The sequence below is a fragment of the Protopterus annectens genome, chromosome 4.part0 (genome assembly GCF_019279795.1).
Source record: "Protopterus annectens isolate FY-2018-M chromosome 4.part0, PAN1.0, whole genome shotgun sequence".
Taxonomy (NCBI): domain Eukaryota; kingdom Metazoa; phylum Chordata; order Ceratodontiformes; family Protopteridae; genus Protopterus; species Protopterus annectens.
Genome location: NC_056733.1, coordinates 777,569,466 through 777,590,292, shown reverse-complemented (window position 1 = coordinate 777,590,292; position 20,827 = coordinate 777,569,466). Strand labels below are relative to the sequence as shown.

The 20,827-nt window shown below is 42.9% G+C and overlaps 1 protein-coding gene across 1 annotated transcript in view; it reads right to left on the bottom strand.

Moving 5' to 3' along the window:
- Window positions 1-20,827, bottom strand: part of PI4KA (phosphatidylinositol 4-kinase alpha) — a gene marked incomplete at its 5' end in the record, with an annotated part of 2,160,482 nt that overhangs the window by 64,370 nt on the left and 2,075,285 nt on the right. Inside the window, 1 exon segment of the mRNA XM_044068731.1 lies at window positions 11,133-11,292. Within this exon segment, the coding sequence (XP_043924666.1) occupies window positions 11,133-11,292 (160 nt within the window).

The following is a 20,827-nucleotide window of genomic DNA, read 5'->3' as shown; positions in this document are numbered from 1 at the left end:
GGATCAGAGGAGTGATCAGCTGATGTTGCCTTGCTCATCCTGGGTGAAGGGAAGCAGCTACGGTGGTGTGCACACTAAGCAGTGCACATTGTATAGCTGGAGTTGAGCAGACACAGTACTGAAGATGCCCAGGAGGACAGTACTGCGTGGTAAATGCACTGGCTGGTGATGGATATTAGGGGTTAAGAATTGAACAGAAAATGTTAATGACCACCCTGTATGATGGCTTCTTAAGACTGCCTCCTGGGAAACAAGTCAACTGAGTCACAGGAAAGCTAGTGGCTGGCACACAGTATGTAAAAAAAGTAATTAAAAAATACAGGCAGGAGTTAATGGAGACAGGAAGTAAATCCCAGATTATACGTTCATAGGTTGGTACAAGGCTATCGGCCCTAGGGTCTATACAAGCTTAGCTATAACAATTCCCTGGCTATTTCTTCCCACACTATTTACTTCCAAGGACCCCCTGTCTAGCAGGGCGACTGATGTGATCCCCGGGGTGAATTTCCTATCTCCCATCCAATCATCAAGGTTCCTTTTGAAGAGGGCCAAAGAGGCACTCTGCTTGACATGTATGGGTAGTCTATTCCAGAGTCTGGGGAGTCCTCTTGGTCAGGAACCTACCCCTCCAGCATGTTTTGTTTACTGTGATGACAAGGTTTAGATCCCTAGAGTGTGTGGCTCTGAGGGATTGGGATTTCTTTAAGTGTAGCATGTCCAACAGCTCTGGGTTTGACATGGCCTTGTATGTTAAGCAGAGATCACCTCAGAGTAGACTATATGCAACAGAGTATACCTGGAGTTTTTTAAGGTGGTCAGCATAGGGCATCTGCGTTAGGCCTGTGTTTTTTAGTGAGGTATTTCTGCGGCCTTTCCAGTTGTTGCAGATGTCTTGAGAGGTACATACCAAATGGGGCATTGTATTCTATAATGGGCTAATGAGGGCTGAGTACAGTGGGACAATGACCTCCTTTTTTCTGGATGAAAAGCCCTTAGTGATGAGGTGTGCCACATGGAAGGATTTCCTGACTGTTGCGGCGATGTAGTTATTGAAGGTGAGACCACTTTCCACCTGTGTCCCTAAGTCTCTTATCACACTTTCGGTGTTTAGTGTACTGCCACCTATGTGGTAATTCATGGGTACATGCTTTTTTCCCAAAGGGGATAACTATACATTTCCTGGCATTGAGCTTGAGCCCATGGCTCTGGCACCAAGCATCTGTTTCTGTAAGGCCCTTTTGTACAGTATCCACATCATTTGGGGATTCAATAATGGCTCCCAGTTTGCAGTCATCTGCAAACTTTGTTAGCCAGAGTCCCTTAGTGTTGGCCTGTACTTCAGAGAAGTAGATGCCAAACAAGAGAGGTCCCAGGACTGAACCCTGAGGTACTCCACTTGTCACTTGTCTAGAGCTGGATTTGGAGTCAGCTACTTTTACAGTGTGGGTTCTGTCAGTAAACCAGTTGGCAACCCATCGAGTGACGTAGGGATTAATGCCCAGCTTAGTAAGTTTATCTATGATTCCAGAGTGGGGGATGGTGTCAAAGGCCTTGGCAAGGTCCAGATAGGCTGTGTGGACTGCCTTACCCTCGTCCACTGCTCTGGAGACTGATTCGAAGAAGTCAATCAGGTTCAGGAGACAAGATTAACCCTTCACGAACCCAAACTGGGTGGGGTCCAGTGTTTGGAGGTTGCCAATGTCTTTGTTTATAAGTTCCTTGATAATACGTTTCATGGCCTTGCAGATCAGGCTCGTCAGACTGATGGGGCAGTAGTTCCTTGGATCCAAGGTGATTCCCCCTTGTGGAGTGGGATAACTATAGCTGTGCGCTACTCAGTGAGGGTATGATTAAACATGACACTTAGGTGAGGTGCCAGTTCATTTTGTAGTTCATGTAGTACACAGCCCGGGATGTCATCTGGTCCCATGGATGCTGCATTCTTAGCTTTGGAGAGTGCGTTTTTTACCTGTGTGGCCATTATTACTGGAATTTGGCAATCTTCTGGTATTGAGATGGGCCATTTAGGGGGTGAGAGGGGGGTGAAGTTGGCACTGAATCGATCTGCCAGGATATTGGCAAAATCCTTGAGATTAGTATATTTAATGCCATTCTGTTGTAGCTCAGAGCGGATCTGAGCATTGCCATTTAGATTCTTGACATAGTTATAGAATGCCTTGTGGTTGTCTTTGGAATCTTTGGCAATTTTATTTTCATAACTAGCTTTGGAGGATTTTATGAGGGATCTCAGCTTCTTACTGAGGCTGGTAAGGGAGTTTTTTGCATCCTGGGATTTTCTTCTTTTCTGCTACAGTTTCTTCCTTTTGTTGTAAAGTTTGTTTATGGCAGGGGACCACCAGATTGGCTTCCTTTTTTTTTGAGGAGAACATCTTAGTTCTATTTGGGATGGCATGATTCATGCATGAGTGGATGTGCTTGTACAATGACTTAGTGTAGGATTCAGCAGTCGAACTTTCAGTTCACATCTGCATGGGTGTCATGAGGTCTGTAACTTCTGACTTGAGTAGCATGAAGTTGGTTTTGGAGAAGTTTTTTTATGGAGGTTTCCTTACTAGGGGGTGGGGGTGGGATGTGGATGTTAAGGGTGATTAGCTTATAGTCTGAACTGACCAACAAGGGGATGACCATAGGTGTGGAGCATTGATTTCTCATATTGGTAATGACCAGGTCTAGGATATTGGAGCCCCTGGTGGGACTATGGATTAGTTGATCCAGGGCACTGGAATTTATGAATTCCAAGAACCATTGGGCAAAGGTGTTGGTACATGAGTAGTTTTCCCAGTTAATGGCAGGGTAGCTGAAATCACCCAGTATTAGGGTGTTTGGTTGTATATTAATATTTTCCAGTATGTTTAGAAAGGTGTAGTGAGAATCTTGGGGCATAGTGGGGGATCTGTAGCAAGCTACAATTTGGATTGCAGTCTTACCTAGTGTTAGTTGCACCTGGAGAATTTCAGATGCATTGTGCTGAGCAACTAACCTAATGGTGTGAATATGGACACTCCACCACCTTTAGTGTTTTGATCCTGGTTTGGTGGCTGAAAAGTGTGGTAAGAGTTATAGCCTGGTACTGCAGGGGTGCTCTCTGGAGCCTTGAACCAGGTCTCGGTTACTGCACAGATATCGATGTTCTCCATTTTTAGGAGTGCCTCAAGAGAGTGCATTTTGAGGTTTAGACTTCTAGCATTGAGTAGCATTACCTTCAGATTTTGCATGCTTGTAACCTGTTACAGTGGTGGTTTTGTCCTTTGAACTTTGCCTAAAAAAGGCACTATAGGGGTGGCAAGAGCCTTAGCCAGTAACCTGAATCCCAGGGTAACAGGTGCAGACCATCTCTGGCAAAGCATTGTGGTCTGTCAATCATGTCGTCCCAGGCAGACAGATACTGGATCCCCTTTGAATGACGCCAGAAGCTTAGCCAATTGTTGAAGTCAATCATTTTGTCCTTATATTGTGGTATCATTCTGGGTGAAGGCAGGATGCTACTCAGGGCTAGGGTCATACCTGCCTGGGCCACATGATCGAGAGCTCTTCCATGTCTCTTTTCATGTAGTTCAGGGAGGTACGTCTCAAATCATTCACTCCAACATGGACAATGACAGAGTCATATTTGTACTTGTTGTGGAGTGACTTGAGTGCATGAGTTATGTGGCAGATCCTGGCACCAGACAGGCAGCTGACTGTAATTCTTTCCTTGTTCAGCCTGGTGAGTGGGTCATCAGTGTGCCTGACTATAGAGTCACCTATGACTAAAGTGTTAGGTACATTGTCTTGCCTTAGGGGCTGTTGCTGGGTGGCACACTGGTGTTGTGAGCTATGTGACACTTTGGTTGTGACTGGTGTTTGTTTGCATTTCATCTTCGGAGGCCCTTGTTGCTTGGGCAGGTTACAGTTAAGGGCCTCCGCATATGTGGATTTAATGTTGCTATGGGTGGATGTTGGTGGTGTGAGTTTAGAAGGGCTATAGGTTGCTTGAGGTGTAGTGCGGGTGTTAACCTTCTCCTCTTGAATGTCTAGCACAATCTTGGGTGGAGAGAGCTTTGCTTCCAGTTTGGCTATGTAAGTGCATCTCTCACATGTTGTAGTGTTGGGTGGTAGGAGGAGAGGGTTGTCTGTGTACATGAGGCAATTGCTGCATTGCCCCAGTATGCCCAGATTCACCAGGTGGACAGGAGAAATCACCGGAAGCTGACCCTTGGACATGCCTGGTTTGGTGCTTTTTTTTTGAAAAGTACAGGAGCTGTTTTCCCTTACCTTAGCAAGGTACTTTGCAATTATAGGCTGTTTAGTGCCTATGATTAATGTCTCCTTATTAATAAGGAGAGTTGAGTGCTTGTATCAGTTTAAAACTTCCTAGTGCTTTCCAGCAGGTATTAGAGCAAGTGCTAGTCACCGGGATGCTTAAAGGTAAGATGAAAAAAAATGGTTTATCCTAAACACTGCAGTATGCACTAGAGAAGTTACATGTGAAAGTAGGTAACTTAAGTTTTACCTGTCTGAAAAGTTAAGTTTTAGTGGAAAGTCACTATTAGATCCCAGTAACACCTAGCACTGAGGATGACAAATATGATTCACAGCAATACATCCTGACTCCTGAAACTGTCCAGAAAGCAGTGCTCCCCATCCCTCTCATTGCTACCATAAATTTGTCCAGTCCACATTCCAGACGATAACGGCCCAAAGTTTAGTCCAGTTCAGCTGACCTGGAGATGCCTGCGGCAGCCTTTAATCATGGAATATATCCTTGTTCCCAATTAATCATGGAATATATCCTCATTCCCAATTAATCAAGGAATACAGCCTCATTCCCAATTAATCATGGAATATATCCTCATTCCCAATTAATCATGGAATATAGCCTAGTTCTCAATTAATCATGGAATATAGCCTTGTTCCCAATTAATCATGGAATATATCCTCATTCCCAATTAATCGGGGAATATAGCCTCATTCTCAATTAATCATGGAATATAGCCTAGTTCTCAATTAATCATGGAATACTGCCTCATTTCCAATTAATCATGGAATATATACTCATTGTACATATGAACCAAAAAGGCAGAGAAGCACAGCTCTACTTGGCAGAACAAACATTTAATTGATTAACACTTTTGTTTCTTTGAGTAGAAACTTCTTCAGATAAAAAAGCATACATCAAACAGACTAATTTATAAGCTCAGGTGATCTAAAAACAGGTCATATGACCACTGAGCCCTCAAACAGAACAAGTTTCCTTTTTTAAAGCAACAGTGGCAAATAGATAAAGAACATATACAATGCAAACATAAAAGTTTAAAAAGCTATAAACATCTTGCAGGTGCAAATTTAACTTTATGGGTAATAATAAACCTTAGCTCTCCAGTGTTTTCAACTTTAAAACACATACCAGCGATATTTTGTCATTCAAACCTGGCCAATTGTTAGCATTTAAACACAACTGCCAGTATAGCTCACGCCTCTCTATACTAAGAGACCATGAGCCACTACCCTCATTAAGTATAACTTTTTCTAGAATAATTAATTTACAGTCATGTCCAGGTTCTTCCACATGTTTTATAGGGCATTTGTTTCCTTTTTCTTCTTAATTTCATTGTTATGTTCATAGGCACAGTCTCTTAATCTACGCTCTGTTTTTCCTATGTAAAACGCAGGGCAAAAGCCACAAACTGCACAATAAACTACCCTCTTGTTTCACAGGTAAAATAATCAAGTATTTTAATTTTAAAACCATTCACCTTAATATTGTCACCTACAAGAACATACCTGTAATAATCACAGTGACCGCATTTTTTCATTCCATAATTTTTTTTTCTTTCTGGGAAATTTTAAGGTTTCAAACACTGTTTTAAGATTTTTACCTTTTCTATATATGATGTTTGGTCTATCCCCCACACTGTGCCTTACTTGTCTGTGCCTTACTTGTCTGTTGCCTCTTATAAGGCACCAGTTTTTCTCTAATATAGATGAATGATATTCCTATCCAGGCAGGGTATACAGAGTGATGAAAGATTTTTTAAAATTTCTGTTTTTGTTCATACTAACCTCACCACATATTGCATTTGTCACAGTCTCTGAAATGCCCACAGTAGGACGTGTCTAATAATATCAAGTAAATATCCATCCATGTGTATAAATGTGCATAAAATCTAAGTTGTTAACAGCTCAGAAATGTAAGTGTTTTCAAAAAAAAAAAGCTGCCATGACAGTTTTCATGTTTACAGTCCCAAAAACATGTTTGTACAATGAAAACAAGTAGAAAAACCAAACAAAAATATGGAAAACAGTGGATGACGTAAACTAGTAATGTATAAGTGTGCAGGTGTGTGCATGAGCATCCACCAGTATGGTTCATAGGTGTGTACTAGGCTAATGGCCCTGGAGCCTTTACAAACCTAGCTCATAGGATTAACCTGGCATTATGTCACCCAACCTTAGTTCCCAGTGCCTCTGTCAAGTAGAGCCACTGGAGTGATCCCCAGGGTGAATTTTCTATTTCCCATCCATTCATCAAGATTTCTCTTGAAGAGGGACAGTGAGGTGCTCTGTTTGGCATGTATGAGAAGTCTATTCCATAGCACGGTCAGTCTCTGGGTTATGAACCTGTCCCTCCAGCTTGTTCTGTTGATTGTGGTAATGAGGTTGAGGTCTCTGGAGCATGTGGTACAGAGGGATTGGGATTTCTTTAGATGTAGCATTTCTAAAAGAGCTGGGTCAGACATAGCTTTCTAAGTCAAGCAGAGATTGCCTCTAAGTAGGCGATATGAGACACAGAATAGTTGGAGTTTTTTGAGTGAGTCTATATAGGACAAGTGTTTAAGGCCTAGGATCCTCCTTGTGAGGCACTTTTGTGGCCTCTCCAGTTGTTGCAGGTGTCTAGTGAAGTACATGCCAAATGGGGCATTGTACTCGATGACTGGCCTAATGAGGGAAGAGTAGAGGGAGACAATGACCTCTTTCTTCCTGGATACAAAACCCTTAGTAATGAGATGTGCCACATAGAAGGACTTTCTGACCATAGTGGCAATGTAGTAGTCAAAAGAGAGGTTGCTGTCAACCTGTGTTTCCAGATCTCTTATAACGCCTTCTGTGTTCAGTGGACTACTAGTGATGTGGTAATTCATGGGAACCAGGTTTTTCCCAAAGGGGATGATGACAGATTTTTTTGGCATTGAGCTTAAGGCCATGGTTCTGACACCAGTCGTTGGGCTCAGTGAGGCCTTTCTGTAGGATGTCATCATCACTTGGGGAGTTAATAATAGCTCCCAACTTGCAATCGTCTGCAAACTTTGTTAGCCAGAGTCCCTTCGTGTTGGCCTGGACGTCAGAGAAGTAGATACCAAACAGGAGAGGACCCAGGACCGAAACCTGTGGGACTCCACTCGTGACTGGTCAGCAGTCTGACTTGGAATCAGCTTCTTTCATACTGTGGGTTCTATCTGTGAGCCAGTTTGCAACCCACCTAGTGATACAAGGGTTGATGCCTAACATAGTGAGTTTTTCTATGATTCCTGAGTGGGGAATGGTATCAAAGGCCTTGGCCAGATCAAGGTAGGCTGTATGAACCAACTTGCCTTCATCCACAGCTCTGGTGACTGATTCAAAGAAGTCGACCAGGTTGAGCAGGCATGATCTACCCTTCACAAAACCAAATTGTGTGGGATCCAGAGTTTGGAGATTCCCTATATCCTTGTTTATTAGGTCTACAATGATGCATTCCATAGCTTTGCATATCAGACTCGCCTAGCTAATGGGGAGATAGTTCCCAGGGTCTGTAGTCGCTCCTTCTTTGTAGAGAGGGATGACTGTAGCAGTGCGCCATTTGGTACGGACAAGGCCTGAGTTGAGGCTGTGATTGAACAGGGAACACAGGTGAGGTGCCAGTTCACTCTGGAGTTCATGCAGAACACAGCCAGGAATATTGTCAGGTCCCATAGAAGCTGCATTCTTGGCCTTGGACATGTGCTGTTTTAACCTGTGCAGCAGTAAAACTTGGTGCCTGGCAATCTACTGGTATTGTGATTGGTCCTTTGGTGGGGAGACGGGGGTAAAGTTGGCAGTGAATCTGTCGACCAGTATATTGGCAATATCTTTTGGCTCTGTATAGGAGGTATCATTGTGCCAGCAGCTCAGAGCAAATCTGGGTATTGCCATGGAGATTCTTTACATAACTATAGAAAGCTTTGTGGCTGTCTTTACTATCTACTGCAATTCTGTTTTCATAGCTAGTGTTAGAGGATTTAATGAGGGATCTCAACTTTTTGTTGAGGCTAAGGGAGCTTTTCCAGTCTTGAGACTTCACCTTATTCCACATCAGTTTCCTCCTTCTGTTGTAGAGTTTGTTTATGGCAGGGTAAATGGGGGAATTATAACCAAGCAATTAGTTGCTCAGGTGCAGCCCACGAACAAAACACTAAGAACCATAGTAGAATGAACTGCACCCAGTGGAGGTCAAATATTCTGCTTGGATTAGATTTACTGCATCACACCAGAGATTTAAACTGTAGATTCAAAACACACCTTTTTTCATGTCGCTATTACCATGTAGTATTGGTATAATTCCCCCATTTACCATACTGGTAGATGCTCATGCACACATCTGCACACTTTTATACATTACTAGTTTACTTCATTGTCTGTTTTCTGTCTTTTTGTATGTTATTTCTACTAGTTTTCATTGTGTAAACATGTTTGGGGCTGTATACATGAAAACTGTCATGACAGCTTTTTTTTTTGAAGCACCAACATTTTTTCTGAGCTGTTAACAACTTCAGTTTTTTTTATGCATACTTATACACGTGGATGGATATTTACTTGATATTATTAAACAGATGTATTTTTATATTTATATTGTTCTAGTTTTTGTTTATGATTAGATAAATGTGTTTTTCTTCATTTTAGTTCTTGTCACAGACCTGATGAAGGCTTTACAGCATTAGTTAGCTGAAAGCGATTTTAGTTAAAAGTCTTTTTATGTATATGTTATACTTTTCTTAATACCTGATCTTGGACTGTGGGTTGCAAGTAATGCTTTCCTTAACTAGGATCTAGTTTGATCTAATCAGGAGTAGTGGGTGGGGGTGGGTACCTGCTATTCTAAACTGTACTTTTACGACCCTGTTTATACTGTTTTCCATGAATAGGCTGGTTTTAAAATTAAACAATATGTATACTTTCCACACCTACTTCTAAGTACACAAAAGCTGATATGTTTAACATTGTTAAAATATTTCAGATTTTTTTGTTACTGAGGATCGCTTATCTGTGACAAATAAAGGCTTGTGGCTTTGGAACACTACCCGGATTTTATGATTTTTGGAAATTATTGTGACTGAGCTCATCAACGAAGTTTTAAGACCACTAGGTTTCTCTCTTTTTTATTTCTTCCTCAACACTTGTGGAGGTGAGGTTGGAACTAGGCAGATTCCTGTGCTTGCTCATTTTTTTGTCTCAAACTCTACTGCACCTCTCATAAGAGCCCACATGAAGTAAGTAGGAGGGTATGGTACAGATAAGTTCAATTCTCAGGAAGGGATAAAATAAATGTTTCTACTATCTGTGGCATTTACATTACTGGAATGAAGTATCTAAAGTTGATTAACACACCCTCAAAAAGATGAAAACCACAGTAGTATTGAGGGCCAATGTACGTTTTCGGATATTAGGATTAGTGGCGTCACAGACTGCTCAGCACAATTACACAGTTAGGGTCCTAAACAGGATAAAAGAATAAGAATCCCTTTAAACAAGCAATGAAAATGAAGGAGACTCACTTTATAATGTTTATTCCTCTACTTGTATGTGTTGCTTCACTTTCCTTTGTAATCTCAAGAACTGAGCTGATGCATAAAATTCCATTTAGGCTACATGTGTGCAGTTCTAAATGACAGTAAAGTTTGCTTTGATTCGCCCTGATGTTTAACTTTGACCCGTACACTTACAATCTGAATTTATTTTTCAGTACAAAGATGCATTTTAATGTTAAGAACATACCCACAGTGTTAGCTCTCAGGGGTTCTTCATCACACTATGTTTTCACCTGTCATTCATTTACTGCTGCAAGAAGTAATGCATGGCCTTTACTTATTAAAGGATCTCGCCTGCTCTAGTTGGGGATCTATTATTAGTACAGGTCTTAACAATGACAGGGATGGCTCCCCATACCTCTCAACTCTCCAGATTTTTGCAGAATGTCCATCTTTTTTTTTTATTTGCCTTATATTTTTGTTTGTTCCTTATAAAATGTGTGGTTTTCTGGCAAATCACCGGGATGATTTAACAACTGAAGTCACTAAATAGTGAAATACATTTGACTTTCAGACTTCAAATCCTTCGGAAAATTTATGCTAACACAAACCCTGTAACTCTAGCAACTTAAGTTGTTTATAAGAGCAACATTTAAAATCTGTCCCTTCTTGTAGGCCTTTCTCTCCCATTTTGTCAGGCTTTGTCCAATTTTCTTGCATTATGAGGCTGACAGAGATATGGCTCCCTAATGAAATGTTAGGATTTGCAATCCTGTCAGTCTCAAAACATCAAAAAGTAAAAAAGAAAGAAAATGCTAGACAACAGCAAATACAGAACACAGCTCTTCTCATTTAAACTTGACTTTGCATATGGGCTAGCTCCCCTGCATACCCTGATTTGGGAGGTAAGCTGCTCACACCTCCTGAACGTATAGATACCAATTCTAAGACCACCATACCTGATCAAAACAGAATATTCCAAGAAATGACAATTATGGACTTAGTATATGTAATGTAACTGCAGATTTTGGGCCATCCAGTCTCCATATTTCAGGACTTGGCAATATGAGCCCAAAACATTTCAAATGGTTACTACATGGATTGATGATGCCTAAAACTGGTTGTGAGTATAGGTACATGAGAAAAGAATAATGACAACTGAGTATACCAGGCTAGTTACCTAGCTGAGACCATATGCCAAGAAGGCAAACAAATTCAAACACAGGAAGATGCAGTCATGAAAAGAATATTCTTATACTGCTCCTTAACAGTGTCTAAAACTATGTATTCTTATTTCTTTAAACATGCTAGCTTATTTTAAAATAGACAAGGTTTATACATCCAGCCTCAACTATTTATCCTGCTTACCTGACAGCCAGGTAGCCCCTCACACACATCTCCATGAACCACTTAAAGGGGGTGGCTTCCATCTTTCCTCCCATGATCATTACCATCTCGTCAGTCAGTTTGATGTCAGGCTCCCAGCCAAGATTGCCACCGGGTGAACTCTCAAACATGAAACCAAAATCTGTGGAGAAGAAATCTACCTGTCACTGATCTGTACATTACTGCATTCATAAAATCATTCACAACTTTGTGAACAGTCTAATACCTGGCAAAATAATACACTCCAACACTTACAACAACACTACCCTTAAACAGATGCACTCACTGGTCTATGCTTAGTACAACTTGATAATTGCATACAAGCACTAAGCAATCATTTTCAGAAATGTTAATACCTACATTTTAATTCCTGCATTAAACTATTAGATATGAAAATCTTAGTACAAAAGTTCACGAAAACAGTACAATGAGTTAGACTGTAAATCTAAACTGGAAAAATCAGGGTCTATATTAAATCAGCGAACGCTGATTTATCGACACCATGTAAGCGAATGGTTACAATCCCGAACATTTAGAACAGCGATTTTTTCCCAGGGAAAAAAATCGCTGTTCCAAAAAAGGAAAAAAAAAACCTTTAAAACATTATATAAAGTGGGGGGCTTTGCCCCCCACACCCCTCCTACTTAAATATACCAACTCCGAGATTGCACTACAGTGACGAAAACGGCAAAATAAAGAAGGCGGTCAAGCAATTACTTTCCCAGGGAAAGAATTCACTTATATGCCATTTTGGTATTTTGCCGTTTTGTGCTTTCAAGTTTGATCAAGACGCATTCGAAAGAATCCGTCTTCAATCATATAACAGGGAACCAAAAATCCAACTTGGTAGGGCATAACACCTGAATTACTCGAGAAAGACAGACAGAAAGGGGTTTCCACAGTATTCAGAAAAGCATTTTGAATTTGGTTAGGAAATTCTGGATGACACTTTTCAAAAAGCGATCAGTCTCAGAAAGAAGATGATGTTAACATTTCCCTGTTTGAAAATGTTCAAATTGTAAACAATTCATTAGTGGTTGCCTATGAAAAGTTTTTAAAGCATAAAGTTTAACACAAAGATAGTGCACTTGTGAGGAGACTGAAACTATTATCCATAATTTGCTCAGTACTTTGATGGACAACATTTAAATTATATAAATTACCCATTATGGATATTTACTTTGTGTATTATGAGGATACAGTACTACATGAATTTGAAATGCTAATCTGGATGTATATTCTTAGGAGATCATGAACTGTTCAGCATCATTTTATTATATCTATCAAGAAAGGAATTTTGAATAAATGTATAATGATAATAATATTTCGTATGTTTCAAAATTTGTAAGTAAAATTTCTTTTGGATTGCCAATTTTCTGTGCAGTAAACAAGATATACCCCTAATCGTCATTGTTAATGTTTTGTTAGATCATGTGATGTAATGATATGTGGGGCTCCTCCCACTTCCCAAAAACATGTTGGTTGCTTTCGGCCTCAAGGAGAGAAGGTACCAGGTTTGAACCCAAACCCCCACAGCTGAACTTGCAAGATATGTCAACAAAATCCACCCAAAAATGAATGCAGTTGGAAAAGCAGCACAGATTTTGAGAGATGCATGTTGGTAGAGACATGTGGAGATCAGAACTCAGAAAGACATCAAGTTGGTGGACAAGTAAAATGGGCAATGGTCTATCCACCCCATGGACACAGGAGAGGTGACACACACTTGTAGTTTCTCATTGCCTAGTCAGCCTTACACGAATGCGCTAAACACTTGGACAGGGAAGTTAGGGCTAGCAAAAATATCCACACTCAGATGACTGCACTACTCCTAGTACTCGACCCATGCTTCCAGGCTGAATGAAGTATAATGCAGCAGGTTTAACCCTTGGACCTGCAGGACGAATGAGTCTACAGAGCTTGGCAAGGAAGAAGCAAGGAAAGAAGCTTAACAGTTATTAGTGCTGACAGAAAAATGCGCTAACCCTCCCCCCAAAAATGTAATGCATAATATCCATAGATACAAAATATGGAACACAGGCTGCGGCACATTACCACTAGCCACAATGGTGTAAAATGGCTCTAGATGACACGGTCGCACCAACTAATTTCACCAGAAGGAGTACAAGTATTTGCCAGTGGTAAGTGGATTGAGGATCGCAGCTACTCAGACTTATGTCACGGACTCATGCTAAAGGTAGGAGGGGCCTTCACTACCATTGGCCAGCTTGTGCCTGCCATAAAACCGAGCAGCTCTGGGTCAGTATGCTACTGACCAGTTAATGCCCAGTTACCTAGACTAGGTTACTTGGGATAGTGCTGTTGAGCGAAAGCTGGGTATAAAACTAAGTTACCTGCCAAAAATGAACTAAGGTTTGCTACATTAAAAATAGTTCACTGATGGGATACAGCTTGAAATGGACCACAAGATGGTAAGGAGGAGACTAAATGTGTTAAAGGAATGAGGTGCATGGACAGTGTAACAAAGTCTCTTGGTCTGGTATCTGGAATCCACTACTCAGGCAAAGGACAGACTAGAAATGGTAAAGGAAAGGTGAGAAACAGACTTCTGAAGGCAGTAAGGAATGCCATCTTAAAATGACAGGCCCACCACCCGTTCTATTTAATCTAGAGCACTGCAGACCCAAAAACACAGTGGCCTAAAAAGTAAGGTCTTTATTAGCATATCGACAGAGCAGAAAATGGAACGCCCTTACGTTGACACATATTGAACAAAATGTCACTATCTTGAACGGCCAGAACAGCAATTCTTTTCCCAGGGAAAAAAAAAAAAAATCGCTGGGTCAAAAAAAAAAAGACATACAAAATAAAGTGGGGGGCTGTGCCCCCCACACACCCCTACTTAAATATATCAACTCTGAGATTGCACTACAGTGGAGGAAAAAATAAGTTTTTTCTCACCATAACGTTTCATCTGTGTTGTTGATATTCGTTCATTCATTACTGATGGGTTATTGGTTCCATCCTCGGAACCAAGCCTGCCAATACCAAGCTCATATCAGCCAAAAACTCTCGAGCCAAGGTCCTATCTAGAATACTCTGCTCCCTGTTACCTCAGATCGAGTTTGCAAGTTGACGGATAAAAGTAGAGACTACCTCTGGTCATAACAGACCTACCAGAAAGGAGTACATAAGATCAACTAAGAACCTCCGGATGAACGAAGATCAACAACACAGATGGAACGTTATGGTAAGACATAACTTCTTTATCTGATGTTGTTAATCTTCGTTCATTCCTTACTGATGGGACAGAGTCCCCAGTTACCTGTATTCCTGGGTTTTCTTTCTTATGGAAAGGACATTCCTGAGCACCATGGAACCAAAGGAAGCTCTACCTCTGGAGGCCAAGTCCAATTTGTAATGAAGAGTAAAAGTATGAGGTTTGGCCCAAGTTGCAGCTGAGCAAATATCATTGAGGGAAGCCTTAGCATGGAAAGCTGTTGAAGTTGCCATAGATCTTGTAGAATGTGCTTTGACTCTCTGAGGCAAGGTAAGATTGTTTTTGTTGTAGATAAAGGTGACACAATTTCTCAACAATGAAACCAATGTAACTTTTAATAAAGATGACCCCGTCTAGGTCCAGAAAAAGCCAGAAACAGTTGGTCTGATTTACGGGTAGATTTTGTTCTGTCCAGATAAAACCTTAATTGCCTATGAACATCCAAGGAGTGCAGGCAATACTCTCCCTTGTTAGAATGGTTAGGAAAGAGCACTGGGAGATCAATAGACTGGTTGATAGATCGCTCTGACACCACTTTTGGTAAAAAGGTAAAGTTGGTTCTCAGTGATACCCTGTCCTTATGGAAGATGAAATAGGGAGGGGTTTGATGCATAAGGCCTGAAGTTCTGACAATCGTCTGGCCGATGTGATTGCAATCAGAAACAAAGTTTTCCAAAAGAGATATCTTACATCACAAGAAGACGCAGGTTCAAAGGGTAGAGCTGTTAAAGCTTGCAGAGCCAAAGCCAAGTGCCAAGGTTGTATAGGTTCTCTAAAGGGAGGTTTTAGGTGGATAACCCCTTTCAAAAAAGTCTTACAGAGTCTGTGTGACATAAGTGAAGAATCTTGAAAACCAATATGAAAATTTGAGATGGCAGACAAATGTACACGGACAGTAGAGGCAGACAACCCAAAGTGGAAAAGATGCGATAAGTAATCCAATACCACCGATACTGGGGCTGACAAGGAGTCTATTTGCTTATCTGCTGCCCAGAGAGAGAACCTCATCCATTTGTCAATATAGATTAGTCTGGTGGACGATTTATGAGATGCAATAAGAATATTGTGCCCAGGGGTTGATAGGTTTTCATGCCTGGCAATCATAGGAAGTGGAGAAACCAAGCTGTCAGTTTAAGGGTTGTTAGACTGGGCTTACTCAGACCTTGCGGATGGGAGATCAACGTTGGGGATGGATTGAGGATCCATGGTTGATCTAGCTGGTGAGGCCAGAGGGAGGGAAACCAGACTTGTCGAGGCCAATATGGAGCAATGAGGATCACTTTGTTCTTCAACTGTCATGTTTTCTTTAGAAATCGGGGGAACAGGAGGATAGGCATAAAGATGACCCGAGGGCCAAGGGTTGACTAGAGCGTCCTTGGTGACTGTCCCTGAGGAGGGGGGATCAGGGCAAAGTAGTTGCTGCACTTGTAGTTGGTTGGGGAGGCAAATAGGTCACAGCAAGGCTGGCCCCAGCGATGGAAGATTTTTGCTGCTATCAGAGGATTGAGGGTCCACTCATGAGGCTGTAGAATGCACCTGCTCAATTTGTCCACTATCACATAGGAGCTCCCGGGAATGTGTTTTGCAATCAGAAAGCGGTTGTGAGCTATCGCCCACTGCCATATTCCCAAGGCTTCTCAGCATAATGGGTAAGATTTGGTGCCCACTTGTTTGTTGATGTACCAGACCACTGGCATGTTGTCTGATTGGATCACAATAGTCCCTGAAGGAAGGATGGAGTGAAATGCTTGCAACTCTAGAAGCACTGCCCTCAGTTCCAGGACACTGATATTCAAAAGGGCCTCTGTCTCCGACCAGGTGTCTTGGACCAAGTTTCCCTGACATAGCTCCCCTTACCCCATCAGGGAGGTGTCCGTGGTCACTGTGGCTATCGGTTGATGGGGGGGTGAAAGGGTGAGACCATTGTTGGGGATTTCAAGATGTCCACCAGAGCAAATCTTGCTTGCATCTCTGAGTCGCACTTATTTGAAAAGACAAAGGGTGTTGTAGAGGGTACCACTGAGTGAGAAATAGCCATTGAAAAAGTCTCATGTGGAATCTGGCTAGGGGAACAATGGTAATCGAAGCTGGTGTTGACCCCAATAGCTGAAGTACAGATCGAGCTGTGATTTGTGGTGACAGAGCAGCAGTTGAACTTGTTGTCTTATTCTCTGAAGTCTGTGTTCTGGAAGGGATGCTGTGCAATTTCTCGTGTCCAACAGTACCCCTAAGAATTCCAAAGACTGAGTTGGGGTTGTGCTGGATTTCTCCCAGTTTACAGTGATTCCCAGACTTTGAGCTGTTAAGACAGTATATTGTAGGGCTTCTTCCAGTAGACGCTTGGTTGGGGCAGTAAGGAGCCAGTTGTCTAGATATGGAAACGCCTGGAATCCTTGAAGTCGCAAGTGAGCGATAACCACTGCCATGCATTTTGTGAACACTCTGGAGCTGGAGAGAGACCGAAGGGCAGGGCTCGAAACTGGTAGTGACACTGGCTCCTATACAGAAGCGGAGGTATCTTGAGCATTTGTCCATTTTTATGTGGTAATAAGCATCTTGAAGATCTACAGAGCATATCCAATCGTCTTCTTCCAGAAGAGGAAGGATAGACTGAACCGTGACCATCCGGAATTTCTCTGTTTTTAAAAATGTGTTTAGTGTACTGCAATCCAAAATTGTTCTTCAGTCCCCTGTCTTTTTTGGCACTAAAAAGAACCTTGAGTAAAATCCGGATCCTATATGGTCTGGGGGGACCGTCTGGATGACTCTTTTTTTATAGCAGCTTTTTGATTTTGTGTGCTGCTGTTTCCCTTTGGGTGGGACGCTGGGTAACACTCTTGATGAGACTAGGCAAAGATGGAAGGGGATGTGATAGCCTCTGGATATAATCTGTTATACCCAAGAGGTGGTTATGTTTTGCCAGGCAGCAGGGTACAAGGAGAAATTACCCCCGACCGCTTCCAGAGGTGAGCAGTTGGGCAATGCTTCAGGAGCACTGATAGGGTTGGCCAGTGAAAGAATCTCTGGAACCCCAGTTCTCTGGACCTCCTCTGCCCCAAAAGGGGTGTCTTCCATTGGAGTGTCCCCCTCTGCCTCTAGGGGAAAACTCGGCACATGCATCCCAGAAAGAACCCTGTGATTTCTTGTGCCAGATCCTTCCACTCCTCTAATTTCTAGAGTAGAATCGCTGAGGGGTGTAGTGACTGACACCAATGGCAGACAAGGTCTTGCCATTTTGTTCGCACCATGCCAGCATATCCTTAACTTTAGGGCCAGACAGAGAAGCAGCCTCTATAGGGGCATTCATGAAGGAAGCCATAAAGGAGTCTGCAAAGTCACAAAGGCGCATCCAAGCATGTTGTCTGGCGACTATACCTGTGTCTGCCACTCTAGCCGCCCCTTCCATTGTGTGAGAAATAAGATGCATGGAATAGCTGGAAATGGACTCTAGGGTGGCTATCTGAGAAGCCACATTATCACAGACTTTGTCAGAAACAGCTCCTGCCAAGGTTTCAGAGAGCTGGTTGATAAAATCTCACTGAAGCCTGGTAAAATGTGCCAAATAATTCAAAGACCTTACGGTGAAGGTCAATGAAACAAACACACACTTCCCTAATCTGTCAATCACCCAGGACTCCCTGTTGGGCAGATGGACAGTTTGACTCTCTTCTGCCAAATCCTTCTTGTAGCAGCTACCACCACCATAGCATCGACTGGGAAACCACGTGACCAGTGGGGGTGCTCGGTGGGGGGGGGTGATAATATTTTATCTGGTCTCCTTGGTATCGCTTCCATGGTATCAGGAGCCTTCCATGGGCACTGCACGATGAGCTGGATGAGCTCATCGGCACGCAGGGTGACCCAGGAGGTAGGGGGCCGGGCATGAACAGCCTGCAGGAATACAGATTCCTCACAGGAAGGATTAGAAGGCTTCCAGTCACCCCTCTGTCTAAGGATCTCGAGCATGTCACCATAGGGACCCTTCTCCATCATCAAAATCTGTATCTTCAGTCAATGACTCCTCAGTGGAGTCCATGTGTTTCCTCTTACACGATGCTTTGCGGGTGCTTCCTCAGTGGGAGGTTCTGGGGAAGACTGCAAAGAGGAAGTCTCCTGAGGAGGAGAGACCTGAGGCTCTTGTGCCCGGTGTCCAGGAGTTGAAGCTTGTGGCAGTTGTGGCACAGAGTGGGGAGATGACTCCGATAAATGAGCTTTGCCAGCAGAGGCAAGCACCCTCTCCATGACCTGGAAGGCTGGCCCGCTCAAGGAAGGATGGCAGCCCGGTACCGAGCATGACAACCTCGGAACCAGGGTCACACCCCACCCCGATGAACCCGCCCACAGACCAGGAGTCTCAAGAGGTCCGTGAACCATAAGAGAGACAGCAGCCCTGGAGGGTGCCATAGAAAAAATTGGCATGGTGCCAGGAATGCCCTCCCTAACAGCACAACCGCTGGCCTGAGAAGAGCTTGATGCCCAGTGCACCGAAGGCCACAAGGATGACTCTGGTTTCAAAGTGAGATCCACTATTGGAGTCGGAGGGAGGGTAGCTGCTGTCGGAGTAATAGGCTTCGAGACTTGAGTGGAAGTCGAGGGAGGAGTATACGTTGGGGTTTGAGGCAAAATATGCCTCACCTGAATGAGGGAACATGGACTTCGACGGTTGAGAGAGACCTCTGGCCACAAGCAACTGGTCAACAAGCCAAAACACATTCTGCTCAGAAAGACTCTTGGTTGACCTCATGGAAAAGGCTGATGGCAAGTCTGGCCTTTCCAGGAAAGGACTATACTGACTGCTTGCAAAAGGATCCAATGAAGGGGAATATTTGGTCTTTGCCAATTCAAACAGGTGCAGAGCTTGGAGCCGAGGCCTTCTGCACCAAAGAAAACGTTGTGGAAAAAGTCTGCGCTGAAAATGTCAGCACCGTGGTAGTTGAAGGTGTCTGCACCATAAATGCAAAGGTCTGCCCCAAAGGGTACTGTGCCATAGTGGAAAGTGTCTGCACCGGCAATAAGGACAGTGCTGAGAAGGACTGCACTGAAGTACATGTCGATGCAGAAAAAGTCTGCACCATGGAGTACAGGAGAGTCATACTTGGAGCCAAAGGTGACTGAACCTGTACTGATGGTGCCATTAGGGGTTGCAACAGAACTGTCATAACCGTAGTTGTCTGCACCGGGAACTCCGATGCTAATATCGATAAAGGAGACATGACTGTAGTCAGGATCATTTGGGGCGGTGCCCAGCCTGGAGCCGACAGGGTCACAGGTGGCAGCGCCATAGTATTAATCAATTTCACCTTCTTGTGAGTCGACTCCCTACGATCTCCAGAGGGAGAAGAAAGGAGTGACTTTGCTGAAGAAGAGGAAGAACGCCTCTTGCGGGGTTTAACAGGAGGGGGTGAGCCCTCCAACCCAGAAATAGCCTCAGAGAATGGAGACTTGAGGAGACCTTTCAAAATTAACTTATTCTTCCTCTCATTGTAAGTCCTGGTAGAGAAGTTTTTACAGATCTCACACGGAGGCTCTACAGTCAAGTGGGAGACATTAAGACAGTAGACACAAGTCATGGCCATCGGAAAGCGGTACCTTATGGCCGCAATCCTTGCACTGCTTGAAACCAATGGAACTTTTCTTATCCAATATGACTGGTGTGGAGAAGAAGCACAGTAGCAAAAGGAAGAATAACGGCTACCCAAGAAAAGGGTGAAAAGAGAAAAGGAAGGATTACCAATGATGGTAATGGAGAATTACCACTAGGGAAGAAAAGAGGGTAATAAAGGGAAAAGACTATAGTGTGCGATAGGATAGGAAAATATTAGAATAAACTTTTGAGAAATTTTTAAAGTAATAATGTATAAACTGTCAAAAAATTAGACACTTAGCTGAGAGAGTGGCTTGACATTGCTGTTCAGCAACGGGGCAAATAAGATCTGAGGTAACAGGGAGCACAGCATTCTGGGTAGGACCTTGGCTCGAGAGTTTTTGGCTGACACGAGCTTGATACTGCCGGCTCGGTTCCGAGGATGGAACAGATAACCCATCAGTAAGGAAAGAATGAAGATTAACAACATCAGATCGTCAAATTCCAGACAATGGCCCAGTGATTTTTTCCCCAAGGGGAAAAAAAAAACTGTTCTGGCCATTCGAGATTTAGGCATTTCATGCTATATGTGTCGACATAAGGGCATTCGATTTTTAGCCCTGTCGACATGCTAATATAGACCAGAAAAACAGGCTTACAGTTGATATCAAGCTAGGTTTTATTAACAGATGTGTAGTCATTGTCTTGGAAATAGGTCTAACATAACAGCAGGGTTGTTTCTGACTGACCTGGCAATGAAACACAGCATCTTCACAAGAAGTACAGGAGGATAGACACTGTTTACTTGTCCCAGATTAAAGGAGGGATATACTGGTATACACCACAGAACTG